Consider the following 17,420-nt stretch of genomic DNA (forward strand, 5'->3'; position numbering starts at 1 on the left):
GATGATGCATAATAATAATTAATTATTGTTATTTTTCAAATTAGTTCTTTTATTTTCTATCAATCATCCCCATGAGGTGTTAAAGAAAACATCTTAAATGGGACATAAATGAATAAATTTTGAAATCCTTTGTTATAAACTTCAAAATGGTAACAATGAAACCATCCTTGAAACGGAACTCTAGAGAAAAAAATTCTTACAAGACAGCTTCTTTCCAATATCATGAAGGGTCCAACAACCAAGCTCGAATAGTTGGTGGGATATAGAACTTGAATAAGAAGGAAATGAACCCATCACAGATGTGTACTTTGAAAAGCTTGAGCAACCCCCATTGGTTCTCACGGACCTCATTTTCTGGCGAAAGTTCTATTGTCTCACATGCCAAGCTTAAGTGAGAATCCAACTGTTTGGACATCTCAAACTTTTGTGAAGCTCAAGCTCCATTAATCATTGTCCATCATCGATAGCGCTGTTTTGTCTTCTGATGCCTATTCAAGAGCAGGCCTAGTTTCACGAAAACAGTAAACTAGGCAATCTGGTTCAGTGATTTGATGTAATACAACACCCAAGCAGGCAAGAAAGTCAGCTTCATCTAGCAAAGTTCAAACAAAACACAGTTAAAAAGTGCTCACTTCTTGCTTAATTACAAGCACATGCAAGCAAAACTACAAATCTAGGATGCTTCGTGGAGGGCCATCACCAGCTCTTTCCCAATGCCATTTGGTACTAGTGTGTGCCTAATGGAATGATTTTCAGAAAAGATGGACTTGGGCCATTTTGTTAGGCTTGTAGAGAAGATGGATGTCTCTTTCAGTGGGTGCTACTGGTGTGGCAACATGTGATTTTGATCTAATGCGTACAACACCTACAGTTTGTGGAGTTTTGTGCTCGTGACAGACAGTGGGTCCAACCCCATCTGTTCCAAGGACCTACTGGAGATGCCAATCTTGACCATTCAGTCATTTATGCTGAGGAAAAAACAATGGCTGTATCTTTATTTATTTATTTATTTATATATTTTTTTGGCGATGGGGTGTTGTAGAGGGTGGAATGGAATTTTTACACTGTCCAGGTTGATTCTACTGGTTTAACCAATACAATGGTTTGGGCTGACTTCATTGACAAAAAGAGAGACTACTCTGTAGCATAGGGTTCTGCTGCTATGGGTCGAGTCCCTTTAATGACAGCCACAAGAAGGCCAGCATAATTGGCCCTGATCAGAACAAACAAAATGCAGCAGCATGTTGATTCAACCGGGGCAGGGACCCACGATTTGTGAGGCTACATAAGAAATCTTAACCTGAGGTTGGAAATTGAGCCTGTAGAGTTCGTTGATTATATTTTTAAGGACTTTGCTATGGTGAACTGACCAAGATGAAAAAAAAAATGGTAATCCATACATCTCTGACAAGTCAATATGCACACTTCTTAAGACTTATATGCACAAGTATACAAATCATAGAACTCAATATAGGGGGATGTTGTTAACTGTGTTACCATAATCTTGATCTCTGTCATGAAGAATTCTCTAAAGGATATAAACATAAAAGAAGGATAATAAACAGGGGGCAAAAAATATAAAGGAAGTGCATTTTGGTAGCTCACATTGATAACTTTTTAGATAAAAGCACGAGAATGTTTGTTATCTTTCATATCTTCTCCCTCCATTGATGAAGGCAATGGCTGGTTGTTTGTCTGTAGCCGCAAAATGAAGAAGAGAGGGACCAGTGAAGTTTGGAATTTGGCTGAAACAGTCACGAGCAAATGTTCCATTCCTCCAATATTCAGCAACACTTGCCCATGACTCTTATCCTCAAAATGGTATTCTCTTTCTCATGAAACCAACAGTTCTCCAGCTAGCATGGCTTCCATCTCTTCTTCTTTCTCTTCCTTGGCTTCAACTCATGATCATGAGAGGCTGGACCTTCAATCCATAAGGGCACTCGTTGTTTCAGTCAATCACCACATACATGAATTCTTGGCCAACAATGAGACCAGGAAGTCTTTAAAATTGAGATGCAGCTTAAAGCTCAGGATTCAAAAGCAGGAGTTCTTTGAGTTCTCAGAGCACTCGGTTATATCAAATCTTTACTGGGGCATTGAGAGTGTTGAAGCAGCAATTCGGGCTAAATGGCCTGAGGAGAAAACCTCCCGGCTAAAGAATTCAGAACAAATGCTTCAAGTCCCAGCATTGCTTGATGAGCAAGGAACCACAGGAGGAATCTCAAACCGATACATAGTTTGTTGCTCCTACTTTTACCTCTCTATTGTTAGAAAACTCCAAAGAGATGAGTGGCAGGTGGCACTGCATTTTCTCCAAGCTTTGATGGTTTCTCCAAGGCTAATCCAGACAGAATTTGCACCTGGACTTTGCGAGAATCTCTTTCTTACACACTCTATCTCAGAGAGGCAAAATGTGGGTGGAAGAAGCTTTAGGTCAGTCTCTCTCATGAATTCCGATGAGGGTAAGCCTGGTGAAGCAATAAGAGAGACAGCAAAGAGATACAAGAGCTGGTTGATGTACTATCAGGTCATGCAATATGGCGAGACCCCTCAAAGACCTGGCGGATACAATGATATTCTTTCCCCTGTTGATCAATCACCATATAATTCCATGTAAGTTTTCCTTTGGTTCCCTTCATGAATTATGTAGAAAAACAACTTAAAAAACAGTCTTATAGCTGCAACATGAGCTTTGGGAGTTCAAAATTCAGGAATCTATACAAAACCATGGCATGAAAAGATGCAAGATTTAGCAGAATCGACAATTTTCTAATGCACATCAAACTTAACAATTGGAACAGTTTTTAAACTTCTAAATTATAATTAACTACAAAAGAGGCCCTTACAAACCAGTTGAGCAACTCAGTCCTTTGCCCCTGGTTTCTTTAATTAGAAGTTTAGATCTGAATTTAAGACCCAAATAACATGAAAAGGTGCATGTATACATATAATGCAATAACAGCATTAAGGGTAGATAACTTTCCAGTATGTTACACACAAAATTTTCATTTTCTTGTCCTGATTAAAGAAATTCTAAGTTGGTCCCCATTTCAACATAACGTCGATCCTAACCTAGCAAAGAGCAACTAGAAACTAAAGTATCATTATTTTGAAATAATGGGATAGATCATTCTGTCATCTGTTTGCAGCTATATACCCAAATGACCAAGAAAATATCTTTATTTGCTGGGAACTACAGAATAGTATCTTACAACTTTCCACAGATGTCATTTCCCTCTTTTATCGTCGCTATTCACTTGAATTACAGAAATCTACTGATACATTTTTGTTCAAGCAGAACCGGAACCTTTCCTGCAGTATCTCAATATCTTCCGCTCTTCATGAACAGGTATGGGAAGTCTAGCAGCACTAAATCTTCAAGTTCAATTGCACATGGAAACACCTCCTTGCAAACTTATCGTAATGTAAGCCATAACTTAGATTCATTTCCCTCTAGTTCCACTCATTACTTTACCAGTGAACAAAATTTCAGACACCATGTCCTACATCATAATTTCAATATTTTATTTTTTAACCACAAATCCACCAATAAAAGGTGTAAGTTCTCATTGTATAAGCCATAATAAAAATCAATGCAGTTCCAGAAGGTGCATCCACTTGATCCTCAAGAAAGTATAATTGACAGCACAGGAGACAAAGCTAAGGCATCCAGGGACAATACAGAGATTCAAGATTATAGGAAAGCTCTTAACAATTCAGACCAGGTTAGCAGACAAGATATCAAAAGGAGTTCAAATATCAAATGCCTTCAGGATATCTTAATGGAATCCCAATCAGATACACCAACTTCTGATGATTCTTTCGATGACAATGATTCTGCAGATGGTGATTCAGAGGTAATTCTTCACAAACAACATATAAACCAGGAGTTAGAAACTGTGACAAAAGTAACAAAGACAAGCATCATGAATGCTCATTTTGCCATATGCCCGATTTATCAAAAAATTTATTCCATGACTCCTATTCTTCTCTTTCTGAATCAGGCATATGCAGATGAGACTCAAAGCTCAATGGAAGCTGCAAGAATAAAAGCAGATCAAGGACGGATGGAAATTTCTGATCAGTTTGGTCCATAATCATTATAGACTATCATCTTTGTTTGATATTTAAAATCCTGGCATAGAGAGCTTTATAACAGAATTATTCTTATGTTTCTAAATTCAATACAGGAGGTTCCAGAACTCTTGCTGCATATCAACATCTTTCCCACCACTGCATGAAGAAATCAATGAAGCAAATATCAAGAAGTTATTTTCTGGCAGATTTTCCAGGTCCCTCAATGATTTAAATCTATCGATTTTGGAACTTGGAGTTGAGAAATCACATACCCTCTGGAGTTGCCATGCCCAAGAAGAGACAACTTGGAGGAGATTAGAGCCAGATGACTTCCAGATATTGGATTGTCTAGCAGCTACATCTCTGCAGAATTATATGTTCGCACAGATGGAGCACAACCAAGGAAATGGTGCAAGAAAAAAACATAACTCAAGCAGGCGAAAGAACTTACATGAAGTTTGTTTACATCCAGAAAAAGATTCCCATGGAGAACTATTGAGGGCACTTGACAAAGCAATTTCAAAATTATGGTTTTCAGAAGGACAAGGAAAATATGATGAAGATTCGTCTGTGGAAGTTACAACCATATATGAAATGCTGACCAATAAAACAGGGGTAAAATACACTCTTTTAAAGGATGCCATACTGGATCAACTGCTGAGTTCTATTTCAACTTCCAAAAAAGAGGGAATCGTGAGGGCATCAGTGTCTATTCTCTTGACTATCATTGCAGGGAACAAGTCAGTTATAGATGACATCAAGAAGAAGGGTTTACAGTTGGGCCATTTGGCAAATGCTCTAAAAAGAAATGTGTATGAGGCTGCTACTCTTATCTACTTAATAAATCCTTCTCCCACAGAAATTAAAACTTTAGAACTTTTACCAACACTGATGAATGTTGTGTGCACTTCAAACAATTATGCGGGTGGCCCAGCATCACTTCCGACACCTCCTGCAGCATCATTGATGATTATTGAAGCATTAATAGCTGCATTTGACTATGCTACAAATAGCATGCATTTGGCTGAAATCAGTTCACCCCAAGTTCTTTCAGGACTCCTGGATGTTGCAAGAAATAATAATCTGGAAGAGCTTATCCCGTTGGCCACTATTCTTGTAAAATGTATGCAGTTTGACGGACAATGCAGAAACTATATATCACAATTTACTCCTATGGCTCCATTTATCTATCTCCTAAGAAGTAACAAGAGGCGTGTCAAGCTCATTGCGCTTGAATTCTTTCATGAAATCCTTCGCATGCCGCGGTATGAGTAATGGCTTTAGTCTCATCACTTCACATTTATTTAATGTATACTTTCAGAGACAAATCATAGAACACAAAAGCCTACTTGTACTGTGACAAGAAGAGCTCAGTGTTCCTCCTTACAGCATATGAACCAATTTCCTTGAGATTTCACTGCCACTGTTATACCTAAAATAACCTCTTCAAGTGGATGTGATTATTACTTTATTAGTGAACTAGAATGAATTTAGTCACATACATAAAAAAGGCTTCAAATTTTAATGCATCTCTTCTCCTTGTGAGAATATTAGATGGTACATTGTTTAATAATTTTTTCAGAATCCGAAGTTGCAAAAATTCTCAGCACAAGATCCCATTCTTATGATGGTCTTCTGACATTCATTTCTGATTTCTGTCAGGTCATCGGCAATTAGTGTCTTGCAGCAGATGAAAAAAGAAGGAAGTATTAATATTATGCACATATTACTGCCCTGCCTCCAACAATCACAAGCTGAGCACCAACTTCTGGCAGCAAATTTGTTGCTTCAACTAGACCAGCTGGTATGTTTAATATTTTAAAAATCATAGTATTTTTATAGGTTACAGATGATGAATTTGTCCTTATCAAATTATGGGATCCTTAGGAAAATCCTTTTATTTATCTAAGTTCAATCTGTAGACTTCAGCATACTAGCTTTGGTTCTTTAAATAGTCATTTATCTCAACAAGAAAAACAAAATTGTAAAACTCAAAGCATTGGAGATTACTAAGATCATAACAATTAATATTAGAAACTATAACCTTGAAGTGAAAATCATGTTGATAATCAACCTAGCAAAATATTTTCCAGCAAAGGATCTACTTCATGTGCAGTGATACTAAAAACAACCACAGGATGAGTGAAATAAGCAGACTTACGTTTGGCTTCTACAGCTATAACTTACGTATTGAAGTGTTTGATACAACAACCGAAAGAAAAGAAATAGATCCATATTTTGGGTTAAGGAGACATAAAAATGTGGCATACTTTGTCAATAGCAATATAAGGAAATAAGATTACATTACACCATGTATGCAGTATTCTAGAATAAATATTAGGAGAACAAGATTTAACTAACAGTAACAAACGATGAATACTGGCAGGAAGACTCATCTGGCAGAAGCATGTTTAGAGAAGAGGCTATGGAGGTCCTCCTTGAGTCAATGGTGTGTGAAGAGAACTCTGCTACACAGATATTATCTGCATTCATTTTGTCAAATCTTGGTGGAACCTATTCTTGGACAGGAGAACCATATACAGTAGCATGGTTGGTAAAGAAAGCAGGTCTGACCTCATTGTACCACAGGAATATGATAAGAAACTTTGACTGGTTAGATCAAAGCCTACAGGTGAGAAAGGGTGAAAACTTCAGATGTGCAGTTCATAACTACTATCTATAGCATTGCCTTAGTAACAAATTAAAAATTATACAGATGACAAAGAAATGGCATTTACTTGCAGGATACTGGCACTGACACTTGGTGCAGCAAGATTGGAAGAAGCATCATCAAAGGTGGAATTCCTCTTTTCCATGCTTTGGAGAAGGGTCTAAAGAGCAAGGTAAGGAGGGTTTCTCGGGACTGTCTCACAGCTATTGCATGGCTTGGCTATGAAATTGCAACGACCCCAAATGAGCTGAGATATTCTGCGTGTGAGATCTTATTGAGTGGAATTGAGCAATTTTTGCACCCTGGATTGGATCTTGAAGAAAGACTTCTAGCATGTCTATGCATTTATAACTATACATCTGGTAAAGGTAATGCATACTTTAAAAATTATCCAAGTAAAAGCTGTGATACATGAACACAAAGAACAAAGAATAAATAAATAAGAATGATAAATCTGTTGCAAGTTGGAACTTGACCCTGGGTGCCTAGCATCAATCATTGAATATATTAACAGTGATTATATATATGCTTAAATATGATTTTCTCTATTCATGTTGGTGACAACCCCAACATTTCTGTAATGAGTTATTTTGATTTTCTGCGTAAGATTCCTTAATCAGCATCTTGAATGCCATGGAAAACAAAATAGAATAGTTAAATTTCATAGATTGTCCTGCGAAAATCCCTGATATCAGAAAATATGCAAAAAAAACAGCCAGAGAAGAAAATGTAGAATTCATTGCTAAAATAGAAATGCTACCAGCTCTTCATTAATTGATGTAAGAGGCTTGTGCATGATAAACTTGACTGAATAGCTAGATACCTAATCTCACCGAGTAAATCATAAGCCCTGATGCAGTGAGACTAAACCATTGTTTTGTAACCTATTTAGGATCATGAGTGAACAGAGTAGTGAACCATGCAGTTTCCATAGATGGATTTTCTATGTGCAGGAATGCAAAAGCTAATACATTTCTCAGAAGGAGTTCGGGAATCACTGGGACGCCTTTCAAACATAACCTGGATGGCAGAGGAGTTACTGAAAATAGCTGATTATTTCCTGCCCTATAAATCGGTAAGTCATCCAGCACAATTCAAGTTTCAATCTGCTTTGATTTTTTTTTTTTTCTTTTTAAGCAGGAGTCCTTTATGCCTTCAATTTCATTGTCAAATTTGTCCAGATGTAAAGCACCATTTTCTTTTCCTTTATTAACTACAGAAATGCCTTAGCCCTCCTACATGAATCCTGTTAGAATCAACATTATGCATAAGAATTTATGCATAAGGGATTTCACAAGTTGTAGAAGGGCCACTAACAGGTCCAACCCTCCTTTTTCCCAGAAATGGTATCATCTATGCAATTGTAACACTCATTTTATGTGGTACCTTGCCTCCCAATCATGAATCTTTTTTCAAATATCCAACCATACTGGTGAAGACTATCACTTTCAGAAGGATGCATGTGTTCAAATGAGGAAACTGAGCCGTAGAACAACGATTAATCCTCCTATCATATGCATGTTTAACTAAGAATGAATAAAGCCACCAATGTTAGGAGTAGAGAAAAGGAGAGATGTCAGATGTGTCAACTCCAATAACAAGGAGCAGACACATCTTAATGGGTGATGATACTAAATTGCCACTAGTTAGAGAAAATAGGTATCCAACATAGCAATATAAACTAATGCAGTTGCTCAAACAAAAACAAAAAAAAAAAACAAAAAACAAAAAACAAAAAAACAAAAACAAGAAAAGAGAAATAGTCAAACAGGTATATCTAAAAAAGCTATAACTTGACAGCCAAATTGACATGTGGCAGAAAGTAAAGGTCAATTTGTGTTATGCATCTAGTAATTTTGACATGAGATGGCCAATATGATAGCATGTCAGTAATATCTTAATGTATCTGTTAATTACATTCAATTTCAACCACCGGTGACAAATATTCATTTACTGTCTTGCCCATTTTGTTGTGATGGTAAGAGCAGCATATATCTTGTGTTCACACACAAATTCTGGAGATGGGTCGCAAATGCAGTGGAGCTGTAACTGCTCTCATCTACTACAGGGGACAACTTTGCAGTGGATACTCTGATGGTTCAATTAAGGTATGAGACAGTATCATGCACTTCATACTTAAGAATCCTGTTTTTGGTCATTGTAGGCTAATAACTTAAACGTAATGTTTCTTGGCATTGAAAATGGTAAGAAAACTAATTCTAGAGCTTGGGCTTACTTGATAAGTAATATAGACATGAGGCATTAACTGCAAGAAGCCCCACACCTGAAATGAAAGGGAAATCTGTAACTGTGAGAAAAACAGTGAAAAACTTACAACCTGTTTGTGAATTGAATAGGTGTGGGACATCAAGGGGCAATCAGCCACTCTAGTATTGGATATTAAGGAGCACAGAAAGGCTGTGACATGTTTTTCACATTTTGAACCAGGGGACAGCCTTCTAAGTGGATCTGCTGATAAAACCATCAGAGTACATAAAACATTTAACATTACTGATCCCTTTCTTTTTTCTAATTGGGTGAATGAAAAAAAAGAACCAAACTAACTTTCGAACTGCGCTATTCTTCCTTCTACAGGTCTGGCAAATGGTCAAAAGGAAAATGGAATGCACTGAAGTAATATCAACGAAGGAACCAGTTCAGAATCTAGATACTCATGGCCAACTGATTTTTACAGTTACCCATGGCCATGGAGTGAAGGTAGTAGAAATAATAATGCCAAATTCTTTGATCTGTCACTAAATATTCAGGAGATGGTCATATTATGCTGTCTTTCAATATGTGTGTGTGTGCAATTATGTATATGCAGATATTCAAGAATAATGACACTGTGATGGAAATATCAAAGCTTTAACCCACCAGCAGATCAGTTTTCAGGTCATCAGCATAAAATTAATAAATGATATGTTTTTCAGGTGTTTGATGCATCACGAAAAGTCAAAGACATTTGCAAGAGTAAACATGTGAAATGCGTAAGGGTGGTTCAAGGAAGGCTTTATATAGGTTGCATGGATTCAAGCATACAGGTTGGTTTAAGGGTCTTGTCTGACACAAAACTCTCACACCAATCAAATCCATAACTGATTCATCACTGTATCTAGGAGGTAGTCATAACAAGAGCTCGTGAGCAAGAGATCAGAGCACCAGCAAAGAGTTGGAGGATGCAAAACAGGCCCATCAATTCAATTGTCGTGTACAAAGATTGGCTTTATAGTGCAAGTGATATTGTTGAGGGTTCAAATTTCAAGGTAAGAACTCTTAATTATGAATGCACAGACTTTGACAGAACTTTTTCAAATTGGAGGAATGGTGCAGGAATGGAAAAGGCACAGCAAGCCTCAGATGTCCATGGTACCTGATAAAGGAGCAAGTGTGCTTGCAATGGGAATTGTAGAAGACTTCATATACTTAAACTGCAGCTCATCAACAAGTATCCTTCAGGTGATTGATTTATTTATCCATTGAGAGGCTACAATTGGTAATATTGATCCAGGGTAGGCAGGGACCTGGTTACATTAACAAAATTATATGTTTACAATTATGCACAGATTTTTATCACTAGTACCTAAACCAGTAGGTTACATTTCTCCCATGTTGTTGAACATCTTTGTCTATCGGTTACTAATATACAATGCGGAACCAGATATGGTTGAGGGGGACACAGCAGAAAGCAGGGAGGTTATCAGCAGGCAGCAGAATAACAAGCCTCCTCACTGCCAATGACATTGTCCTATGTGGCACCGAAATGGGGCTAATCAAGGTGTGTGTGCATTTGACCCAATTAGTCCTAGCATTCTGCACTCTAGCTTGTTCAATTCTTTGATAATCCTCACCCCAATCCCACCATTGACAGGGCTGGATCCCACTCTAGCAGAGCACCCAGTATTTCTTTCACATTCTTCATCCAAAGTTGAAAGAGAAAATGTTGGTAAAGGGGCATTTGCTTGATTTGGGTCACTACACCATGTAAAAAGCTGGTATAGAAACATAAAGGAGGAAGAGGATGTGAAGCATAATATGATTGATGGCAATAACAATGTTCCAGTTGAAGAATATCACTATGTAAAAATATTTCCATACCACACTTGTTGAATATCAATAAAATATCTGCTATTCCTCTCCAAGCAAATTGAAGTTCGAACTTTGACATTAATAGCAAACCAGAAAAACAGGAAAACCCATGAAATTTCAGCGCTGGAATCTGGTAAGTATGAAACATGAAAGAAAGAGGATAATGAGAAAGCATATTCTGAAAACTTCTTATGAATTGGGAACTTCGTCTCTTTACTGGTTACTACTGGATTTCCAATGTGCAGAGCATAAGTTAGAGATAACCCGGTTCACTTGTGTTGTTGCATTTTACCAGGATTAGAAAACACTTACGTTAGATTATCGACCTTCATTTTTTTCCCCCTTATTTTCTTTGTTCCGTTCTTTTTCTCAAACTTTTCACAATCAAAATCAAGATTTTTAAGAAAAGAAGAAAAAGGAATGTTAGCAGGGGCGGGGGCGGAGCCGGCTAATGCTGAGGGAGCAAGTGCCCCCACAAATTTGAACCTTTGTTTACGAGGATCTGAACCTTTGTCCTTGTGGTTACAGAAAACCTTGCTTACCACACCTATACAACTGATTTCTACTCATTTTTTACCTCTCGGAAGATAAATTATTATTCTTAGCCCTCCGAAAATTTTGAACCCATTTACGACTACATATAGGGTGTTTAAACAAAGCTCATCCTATTTTCTTATTGTGCAGTTTCATTTTCCTTTCCCTTTTTCAACTTTAACAAACATCCGATATTTTAGCAATAAAAAATTATCTGTTATTGAAAAATTAGATCCCGCATGATACTTTGACATCCCTTATTTTTTTAAATTTGAAACCTATTCAAACTCCACATAAAAAAACCAGAGGAAAATTGGGATAAGATATTTTAAGATGAACATCTTTGATAAAAATATATAAAAGACATTTTCTAAATATTCTTGAAAAAATATGTAAAAGCCTCTCTAAATTAATCACAAATGGAGACTTGTGACCCGACTATCACAAAAAAGTTGTGAAAAGAAATAAATTATTCAACTTTTACTATCAAGAGAAAAATCTTTTTAATTTTTTATTTATTTAATATTCGTAATATATATATATATATATATATATATAATTTAAATATAAAAAAAATTATTGTATAATAAATACATCACCACACTTTATCAAAAAAGCGCAACAAGATTAAAAATTAAAAATCCTAGGCAATTTAGACTCTAAAAAAATTATATTAAAAAATAATTCAAAATCTAGGAAGTTACTTCTGATGTTGAAATTATTTTTAAAAACTATAATTTAAAGTTTTCTCTTGAAAAATTATATTTAAAAATGTTTTTTAGAACTGTACTATTGTTTTAAAAAAAAAAAAAAATCCTGGCTTCATTTACTTTTGGACAAACAGCCGTATCAAATTCAAGCACGCTAGGTCTTCATGCGAACCACGTGCCACGTTTGGAACGCGGCTGGCGTCAAAAGCAGAAGGCGTGTAAAATTCAAATTTTTATGCGTCCGGTCACAAAAAAGGTTAAAAGACCCTCGGCTCGTAACCACATACAAGGAAGGAGAAAAAAACGGAAGGGAAGAGAAAAATGGCTGAAACGAACACCCTGGCATCTATCAGAAAATGGATCGTGGAGCACAAGCTTCGCTCTGTTGGTAAGCTTGTTTCAGATCTCATCTTTTCATCTCACTTTCTTATTCCAAAATTTTCATTATTATTATCAGCGTTATTATTATTTTATTTTTTTAGGGTTTTGTTTTGGTTGTGATGTTTTTTATTTAAATTTTGAAATGTTGAAGGGTGTTTGTGGCTGAGCGGCATAGCGGGTTCGATCGCCTACAATTGGTCTCAACCCAACATGAAAACCAGCGTTAAGATCATTCATGCCAGGTACTCAGAATTTATTATTATTATTATTCTTAAATCATGGTCGTGCTGTGCTGTTTAGGTTCTATGTGATTTAAAAATTTTTCAATTGATTTGTGGAGAAGAAAATGGGTAATGCTTTTTTGGGTTGCTCTGTTGAGGAAAGAAAAAAATTTATGAGAACCCAGATGAGGATTTGTGATTCATAAATGTATTTGGCTTGGTATTAGCCAGATTGTCTAATTTTCAGAATCATTGGTTGAGGGCTTTTCTGTAATCTTTATATCTAAACATGCTATAAAAAAACATTAAATAGCAATTAGATCATAAACGGAATTATAAACTGATCGGAAAACATACCTCCCGCCATTGCCATTCTACAGGTTAAAATGGGTTATGCTATTTTCGGGTTTCAGGTGCTTCTAAACCTTCACAATCTCCACTTAGATGGTGTTTTTGAAAACTGAAAAGAGATTGCAGGCTTAGGGTACCCTCCCGTTAGTGTTCTGCCTCGTTTTAAAAGACTCTCTCCATCACTGAGTTTATGGAACGTGCACAGAACATGGGGTAGTGATGCGAACATGGTTTGGAGCATGAATCCTCGTTCCTAAATTGATGGAATGATGTGGACCACATTCCGAATCACGTCTTCGGTTTATTACCGAAGATGCAGGAGAAATAAAATCCCAACATTTTCATGTTGTCATCGTTTGAAGATAAATAAGATTGGAAATAGTATCTATAATGGTGCCAACCTTCAATGCTAACGTGTCTGCCTTGATGGTTTTAAGGCTCGCTTTGGATCATGGAAAACGACGGAAAATGGTGGGAAGGAAAATAAAATAAAATAAAATAAAGGTTTAGGCTTGATTTTTTTTTTTCTCCTGCCCTTCTTCGATGTATTCCTAATGAAGAATTTGTATTTAAAAATGGTATAAGTTTTTAAATCATTTCTCTTTGTTTTGTGTTCCGTCTTATTTCCATGATTAAGGGAAAGAGGGAACTTGAGGTTGCTTCCTATTCTTCTTTCCTCTTCCTGCTACTTTCAACATCCAAATGGAGATTAGATGTGATCTTATCCATAAAAGAGCCAATAGAATGGATGATGCGATTGTTAAGAGAGTTCTTCCCTGATTTGGTTCCAGAATTTTGTGATAAACTTTATTATTATTTATAGAGATAAAATTTGGGGTGCAGTGTTATCCAGATATGAATATTTATTTCTTTCCTGGAGATACCACTCCCCAACAACAAAAGCACCTTTACTTCTCTTCTTCTCCAAATAGATGCCTGTGTAAGGTCACCACTAGGCACATAGTTGGTATCGTCACAACCAATCTACCACCTGCAATAGGACTTAGTAGATACCAATGAGTTAGAACCCAACATGAATGGAGCCAAAACCTGGGCTTATATACTGGAAACACTGTCTATAATAAGTATTGATGTTTATATTTCAAAGCCTTGTGATTCTGAAGATGCACAATTCCAATGACAAACTAGATCGAGGCACAGGTAGCATTTGATAAAACTTAATACTTAATGTTTAATAACTTAAGATGACTTTGAGTTAAATCATGTTTAAGTTATTTAGTCATATTAAGTTATTAAGTTAATTTACTAAAATTCATTTTTAACTTTTAAGTTGAAATATTAAGTTATTTTACTAAACATATTTAATATGCTTAATAACTTAAGTCATTCAATTGATAACCAAACACCCACTTAGTATTGGGAAATCAAAAACAAGTTCGGACAGAGATTGTGGCTAATCAAGTGGATTTGCAGTTTCAAATATTAAAGTAGCGAAGGCAGCAAAGGAGACTTTTGGTTTTTTCCATGCCACACAACCAAAATGTGGCATGAAGCATAATGTCAAGTAACCTGGATTAACTTGCTGTCATATTGTATCAAGAAAAGATGGTAATTGTGTGATATATATGCTATGGGAACCCAAATAGATATTTATAATCTCCAAATGACTTCGGGAACTAATGATCAGTTATCCTGTATGCAAGAGCTTTTCAAGCAAGTGAACCCTATGGAGAAGAAAAGCAGGAAGTTTGTCCAAACCAGCTGTTAATGTTAAGCCATAGACAGATCATTATTTTTATGCTTTGCCTTTTAACTTTGTTCTCCAGTGGGCAGGTTTGATTAAAAAAATGCTGGGGATACTTGTGGCAGGTTTTCCATGCTCATGTTAGACCTAATTCATTTAATTCTTATAAACATTCCATTCACTGTATTCATTAAGAAGTTTCTGATGAGCATGTGTGTTTGGTTTTAATATGTGCTGAGCTGATTCACTCAACTCTAGGTTTTATTTTTCTGGTCAAGTACTGGAAAAGGGTATAAATTGTCAGTTGGTGACCCTTTCTTTTGCTGAAACCATCAATCTCATCATTACATTGTCAGTGTTGTTCTGATTGATCTTATTTCTTCCGGTCAGGAGTTCATCTCACTTCATCTTCTTACTGCCATTGATTCCCCTCCTGGTTCTTTACATACTATGCAACATTCAGTAGTCACTTCATCTGCTTGAGTTTTGGGAATTTCTTTGTCAGGGAAAAAAATGCATGAAGCCCTATCTTTTTAAGAGTTTAATAACAATGTTTAATGCCGCCCTTTTATTCTCCTCGATTATGGAGTGAACAATGAATTTTATAAAAAAATACATGAACTTATTAGCTTACTCTTATTATAGGCTGCACGCACAGGCACTTACCCTGGCTGCATTGGCTGGGGCTGCAGTTGTCGAGTACTATGATCACAAAAGCGGGATAAAGGCTGATCGGTATGCAAAGTTCCTTGATATGGACACCCCTGCACACAAAGATTGAAGGAAGGACCTCATTGAGCTTACACAAATGCCGTTGACACGCATGTTTTTTTTTTTTTTTTTAATGCAGTTGCCCCAACACTTAAAGGAATTCATGTATGTTATAGTTGGTAGGCATGCTTCAATTCTTTGAGAAGATGATGAGTTTTATGTCAGGGTTTTGGCAGTATGTTATTGCATAAGCAATTGGGGAAAGTTAGAGTAGGAAAATAAAAATGTGGATGGTAGTATGGGGCATGAGCTACTGGACACTTACACTCATTATTACCCATATCAATTAACAGTGATCACTCAATTTGGAGATTCAACTATTTGCTACGGACTTTTTATCTGTTTGCCTTCCACAGCATTGCATTACAGTTTAATGTTACAAAGGTATGAAATATATGCGATTCCCCATCTTCCCACCTCAAAGATGGTTGTGCAAGTCAAATGTTAATCATCTGGAATTGTGATATTCTCATTTCTTTGCTGATGACAGGGTTTGGAGCTATGAAGGGTTTTTTCTTTTTGGTTTTAATAATAATTGCTTGCAGCATAGAATTGGGATGTAAAGATCGAATTTATTAAATTCATGCGAAGCGTAAAAGCGTGAGATGGGGAATGCAGAGTGCACCTTTGAGAGAAGGGACACTCTTAAACTCGGGACAGACTCTATTATTAATTTACTATCCACCCTGTAATTAAATTAGGGTTTTTGGTTTTTTTTTATAACTAAATGATAAGAAAAAATAAAATTAGAATTTTTTGGTTTTTTTATAATTAAATGAAAATAAAAGGGGAATTGAAAGTTCAAAGTTTTAGACTTAAGTACTGAGTTGTTGGCGACTCCTGTTATTTTAATTATTTTAGGTGGCCTAAAATATATTATTATTATTATTTTAATTATTTTATTCAAGAGTTTTGTGTAGTTATAGGCTTATAGCTCGCCTAAAATATATTTCAATTATTTTATATGGGAACGGTATATTATACAAACCTTTTTTTGGTTTATTTTGGCGGAAATTCGAACTCTTTTTTTATAATAATCTAGAATGGTAATTTATATTTAGGACTTAGTAAAACTGTTTTTTTATTAGCCTGCTAATGAAAATATTGAAGAAAAAAATTAAATTGGTGAGAAATGTGTTTTTTTCCTAATTAAATTGGTAATTTGGTTTTTTTTTTTCCTTTTTTGCTTAATGTTAATTCCTCCTTTTAAAAAAAAATATTTTTCATTACCATTTTCCCTTTTTTTAATACTTTTTGAAAGTTTGGTTTTTTTATTTTTTTTAAAGAAAATGTGGAGAAAAAGGAGAGGAAAAATAAACTATTGATTTAAAATTAATAAAATAATATTTTATTCTACTTCAAACTCATTTTATTGATTTAAAATATAAGGTAAATAATTTATATGTAAGGTTATTTGGATATGGGTAATTTTACTAAGAAATAACTCAGTTTGAACATTTTTAACCTTCTTTATTTTGTCTGTTTTTAAAATTATCATATTCTCATTTAATTTATTGATTCCATCCTATAGCACATTTATCCCTGCAATTTTTTATTTTTTTAAATATTTTGCATCCATTTTACTTTTTTTTCTTCTCTTTTATATCTCAAGCAACTCATTCTTGTTTCCATTTCAATATATTTATTTGGATTCAGCTTTATTTAATACAAATTTAACAAATGTTAATTTCTCACTAAGGATGTTCATTTGAATGGTATTGAATTAAGTTTGGTTAATAAAAATCTTAATTAAGGTTAAGTTCTTCGACATATTTGAACTATAAGTTTTATTTACAAATAATTTAATTAAGATTAAGTTCTCATTTGAGTTACAAAGAATTTAATTATAATGACTTTAACTATGTCATTGTTAAAATTTATTTAGAAATAACTTTATCCGGGTTAAA

The 17,420-nt window shown here is 35.4% G+C and overlaps 2 protein-coding genes and 2 long non-coding RNA genes across 6 annotated transcripts; 2 read left to right on the plus strand and 2 right to left on the minus strand.

The window, feature by feature from the left end:
- Positions 1-109: 109 nt before the first annotated feature.
- On the minus strand, positions 110-1,719 carry LOC109122682 (uncharacterized). Its single transcript, XR_002030154.2, has 2 exons — positions 1,606-1,719; positions 110-592 (listed from the first exon to the last, which is right to left on the minus strand). It is a non-coding gene; the product is annotated as an uncharacterized LOC109122682 (long non-coding RNA).
- On the plus strand, positions 1,654-10,898 carry LOC100258504 (putative E3 ubiquitin-protein ligase LIN-2). Of its 3 annotated transcripts, none has more exons than XM_019220206.2 (17): positions 1,654-2,616; positions 3,302-3,428; positions 3,603-3,860; positions 4,008-4,087; positions 4,194-5,345; positions 5,743-5,884; positions 6,467-6,712; positions 6,825-7,113; positions 7,705-7,826; positions 8,740-8,859; positions 9,109-9,240; positions 9,347-9,469; positions 9,685-9,795; positions 9,871-10,017; positions 10,085-10,210; positions 10,413-10,529; positions 10,623-10,898. In XM_019220206.2, exons 1-17 carry the CDS (start codon positions 1,862-1,864, stop codon positions 10,638-10,640), a joined length of 4,065 nt encoding a protein of 1,354 aa, XP_019075751.1. In that variant the 5' UTR covers positions 1,654-1,861; the 3' UTR covers positions 10,641-10,898. The 3 variants fall into 3 exon arrangements, with proteins under 3 accessions (XP_019075751.1, XP_010649586.1, XP_002269707.2); XM_010651284.3 differs by having other exon boundaries at positions 1,656-2,616; positions 6,825-7,119; XM_002269671.5 differs by having other exon boundaries at positions 1,658-2,616; positions 3,353-3,428; positions 6,825-7,119.
- LOC132253751 (uncharacterized) lies at positions 10,411-11,442 on the minus strand. The gene is made up of 2 exons (XR_009465607.1): positions 11,153-11,442; positions 10,411-11,066 (listed from the first exon to the last, which is right to left on the minus strand). It is a non-coding gene; the product is annotated as an uncharacterized LOC132253751 (long non-coding RNA).
- Positions 11,443-12,324: 882 nt separating this feature from the next.
- Positions 12,325-15,830, plus strand: LOC100243044 (uncharacterized). The gene is made up of 3 exons (XM_002268660.5): positions 12,325-12,472; positions 12,617-12,707; positions 15,388-15,830. The coding sequence occupies exons 1-3, from the start codon at positions 12,406-12,408 to the stop codon at positions 15,521-15,523; spliced, it is 294 nt and encodes a 97-aa protein (XP_002268696.1). The 5' UTR covers positions 12,325-12,405; the 3' UTR covers positions 15,524-15,830.
- The last annotated feature ends 1,590 nt before the right edge of the window (positions 15,831-17,420 follow it).

The sequence above is a fragment of the Vitis vinifera genome, chromosome 5 (assembly GCF_030704535.1).
Source record: "Vitis vinifera cultivar Pinot Noir 40024 chromosome 5, ASM3070453v1".
NCBI classification, from domain to species: Eukaryota; Viridiplantae; Streptophyta; class Magnoliopsida; order Vitales; family Vitaceae; genus Vitis; species Vitis vinifera.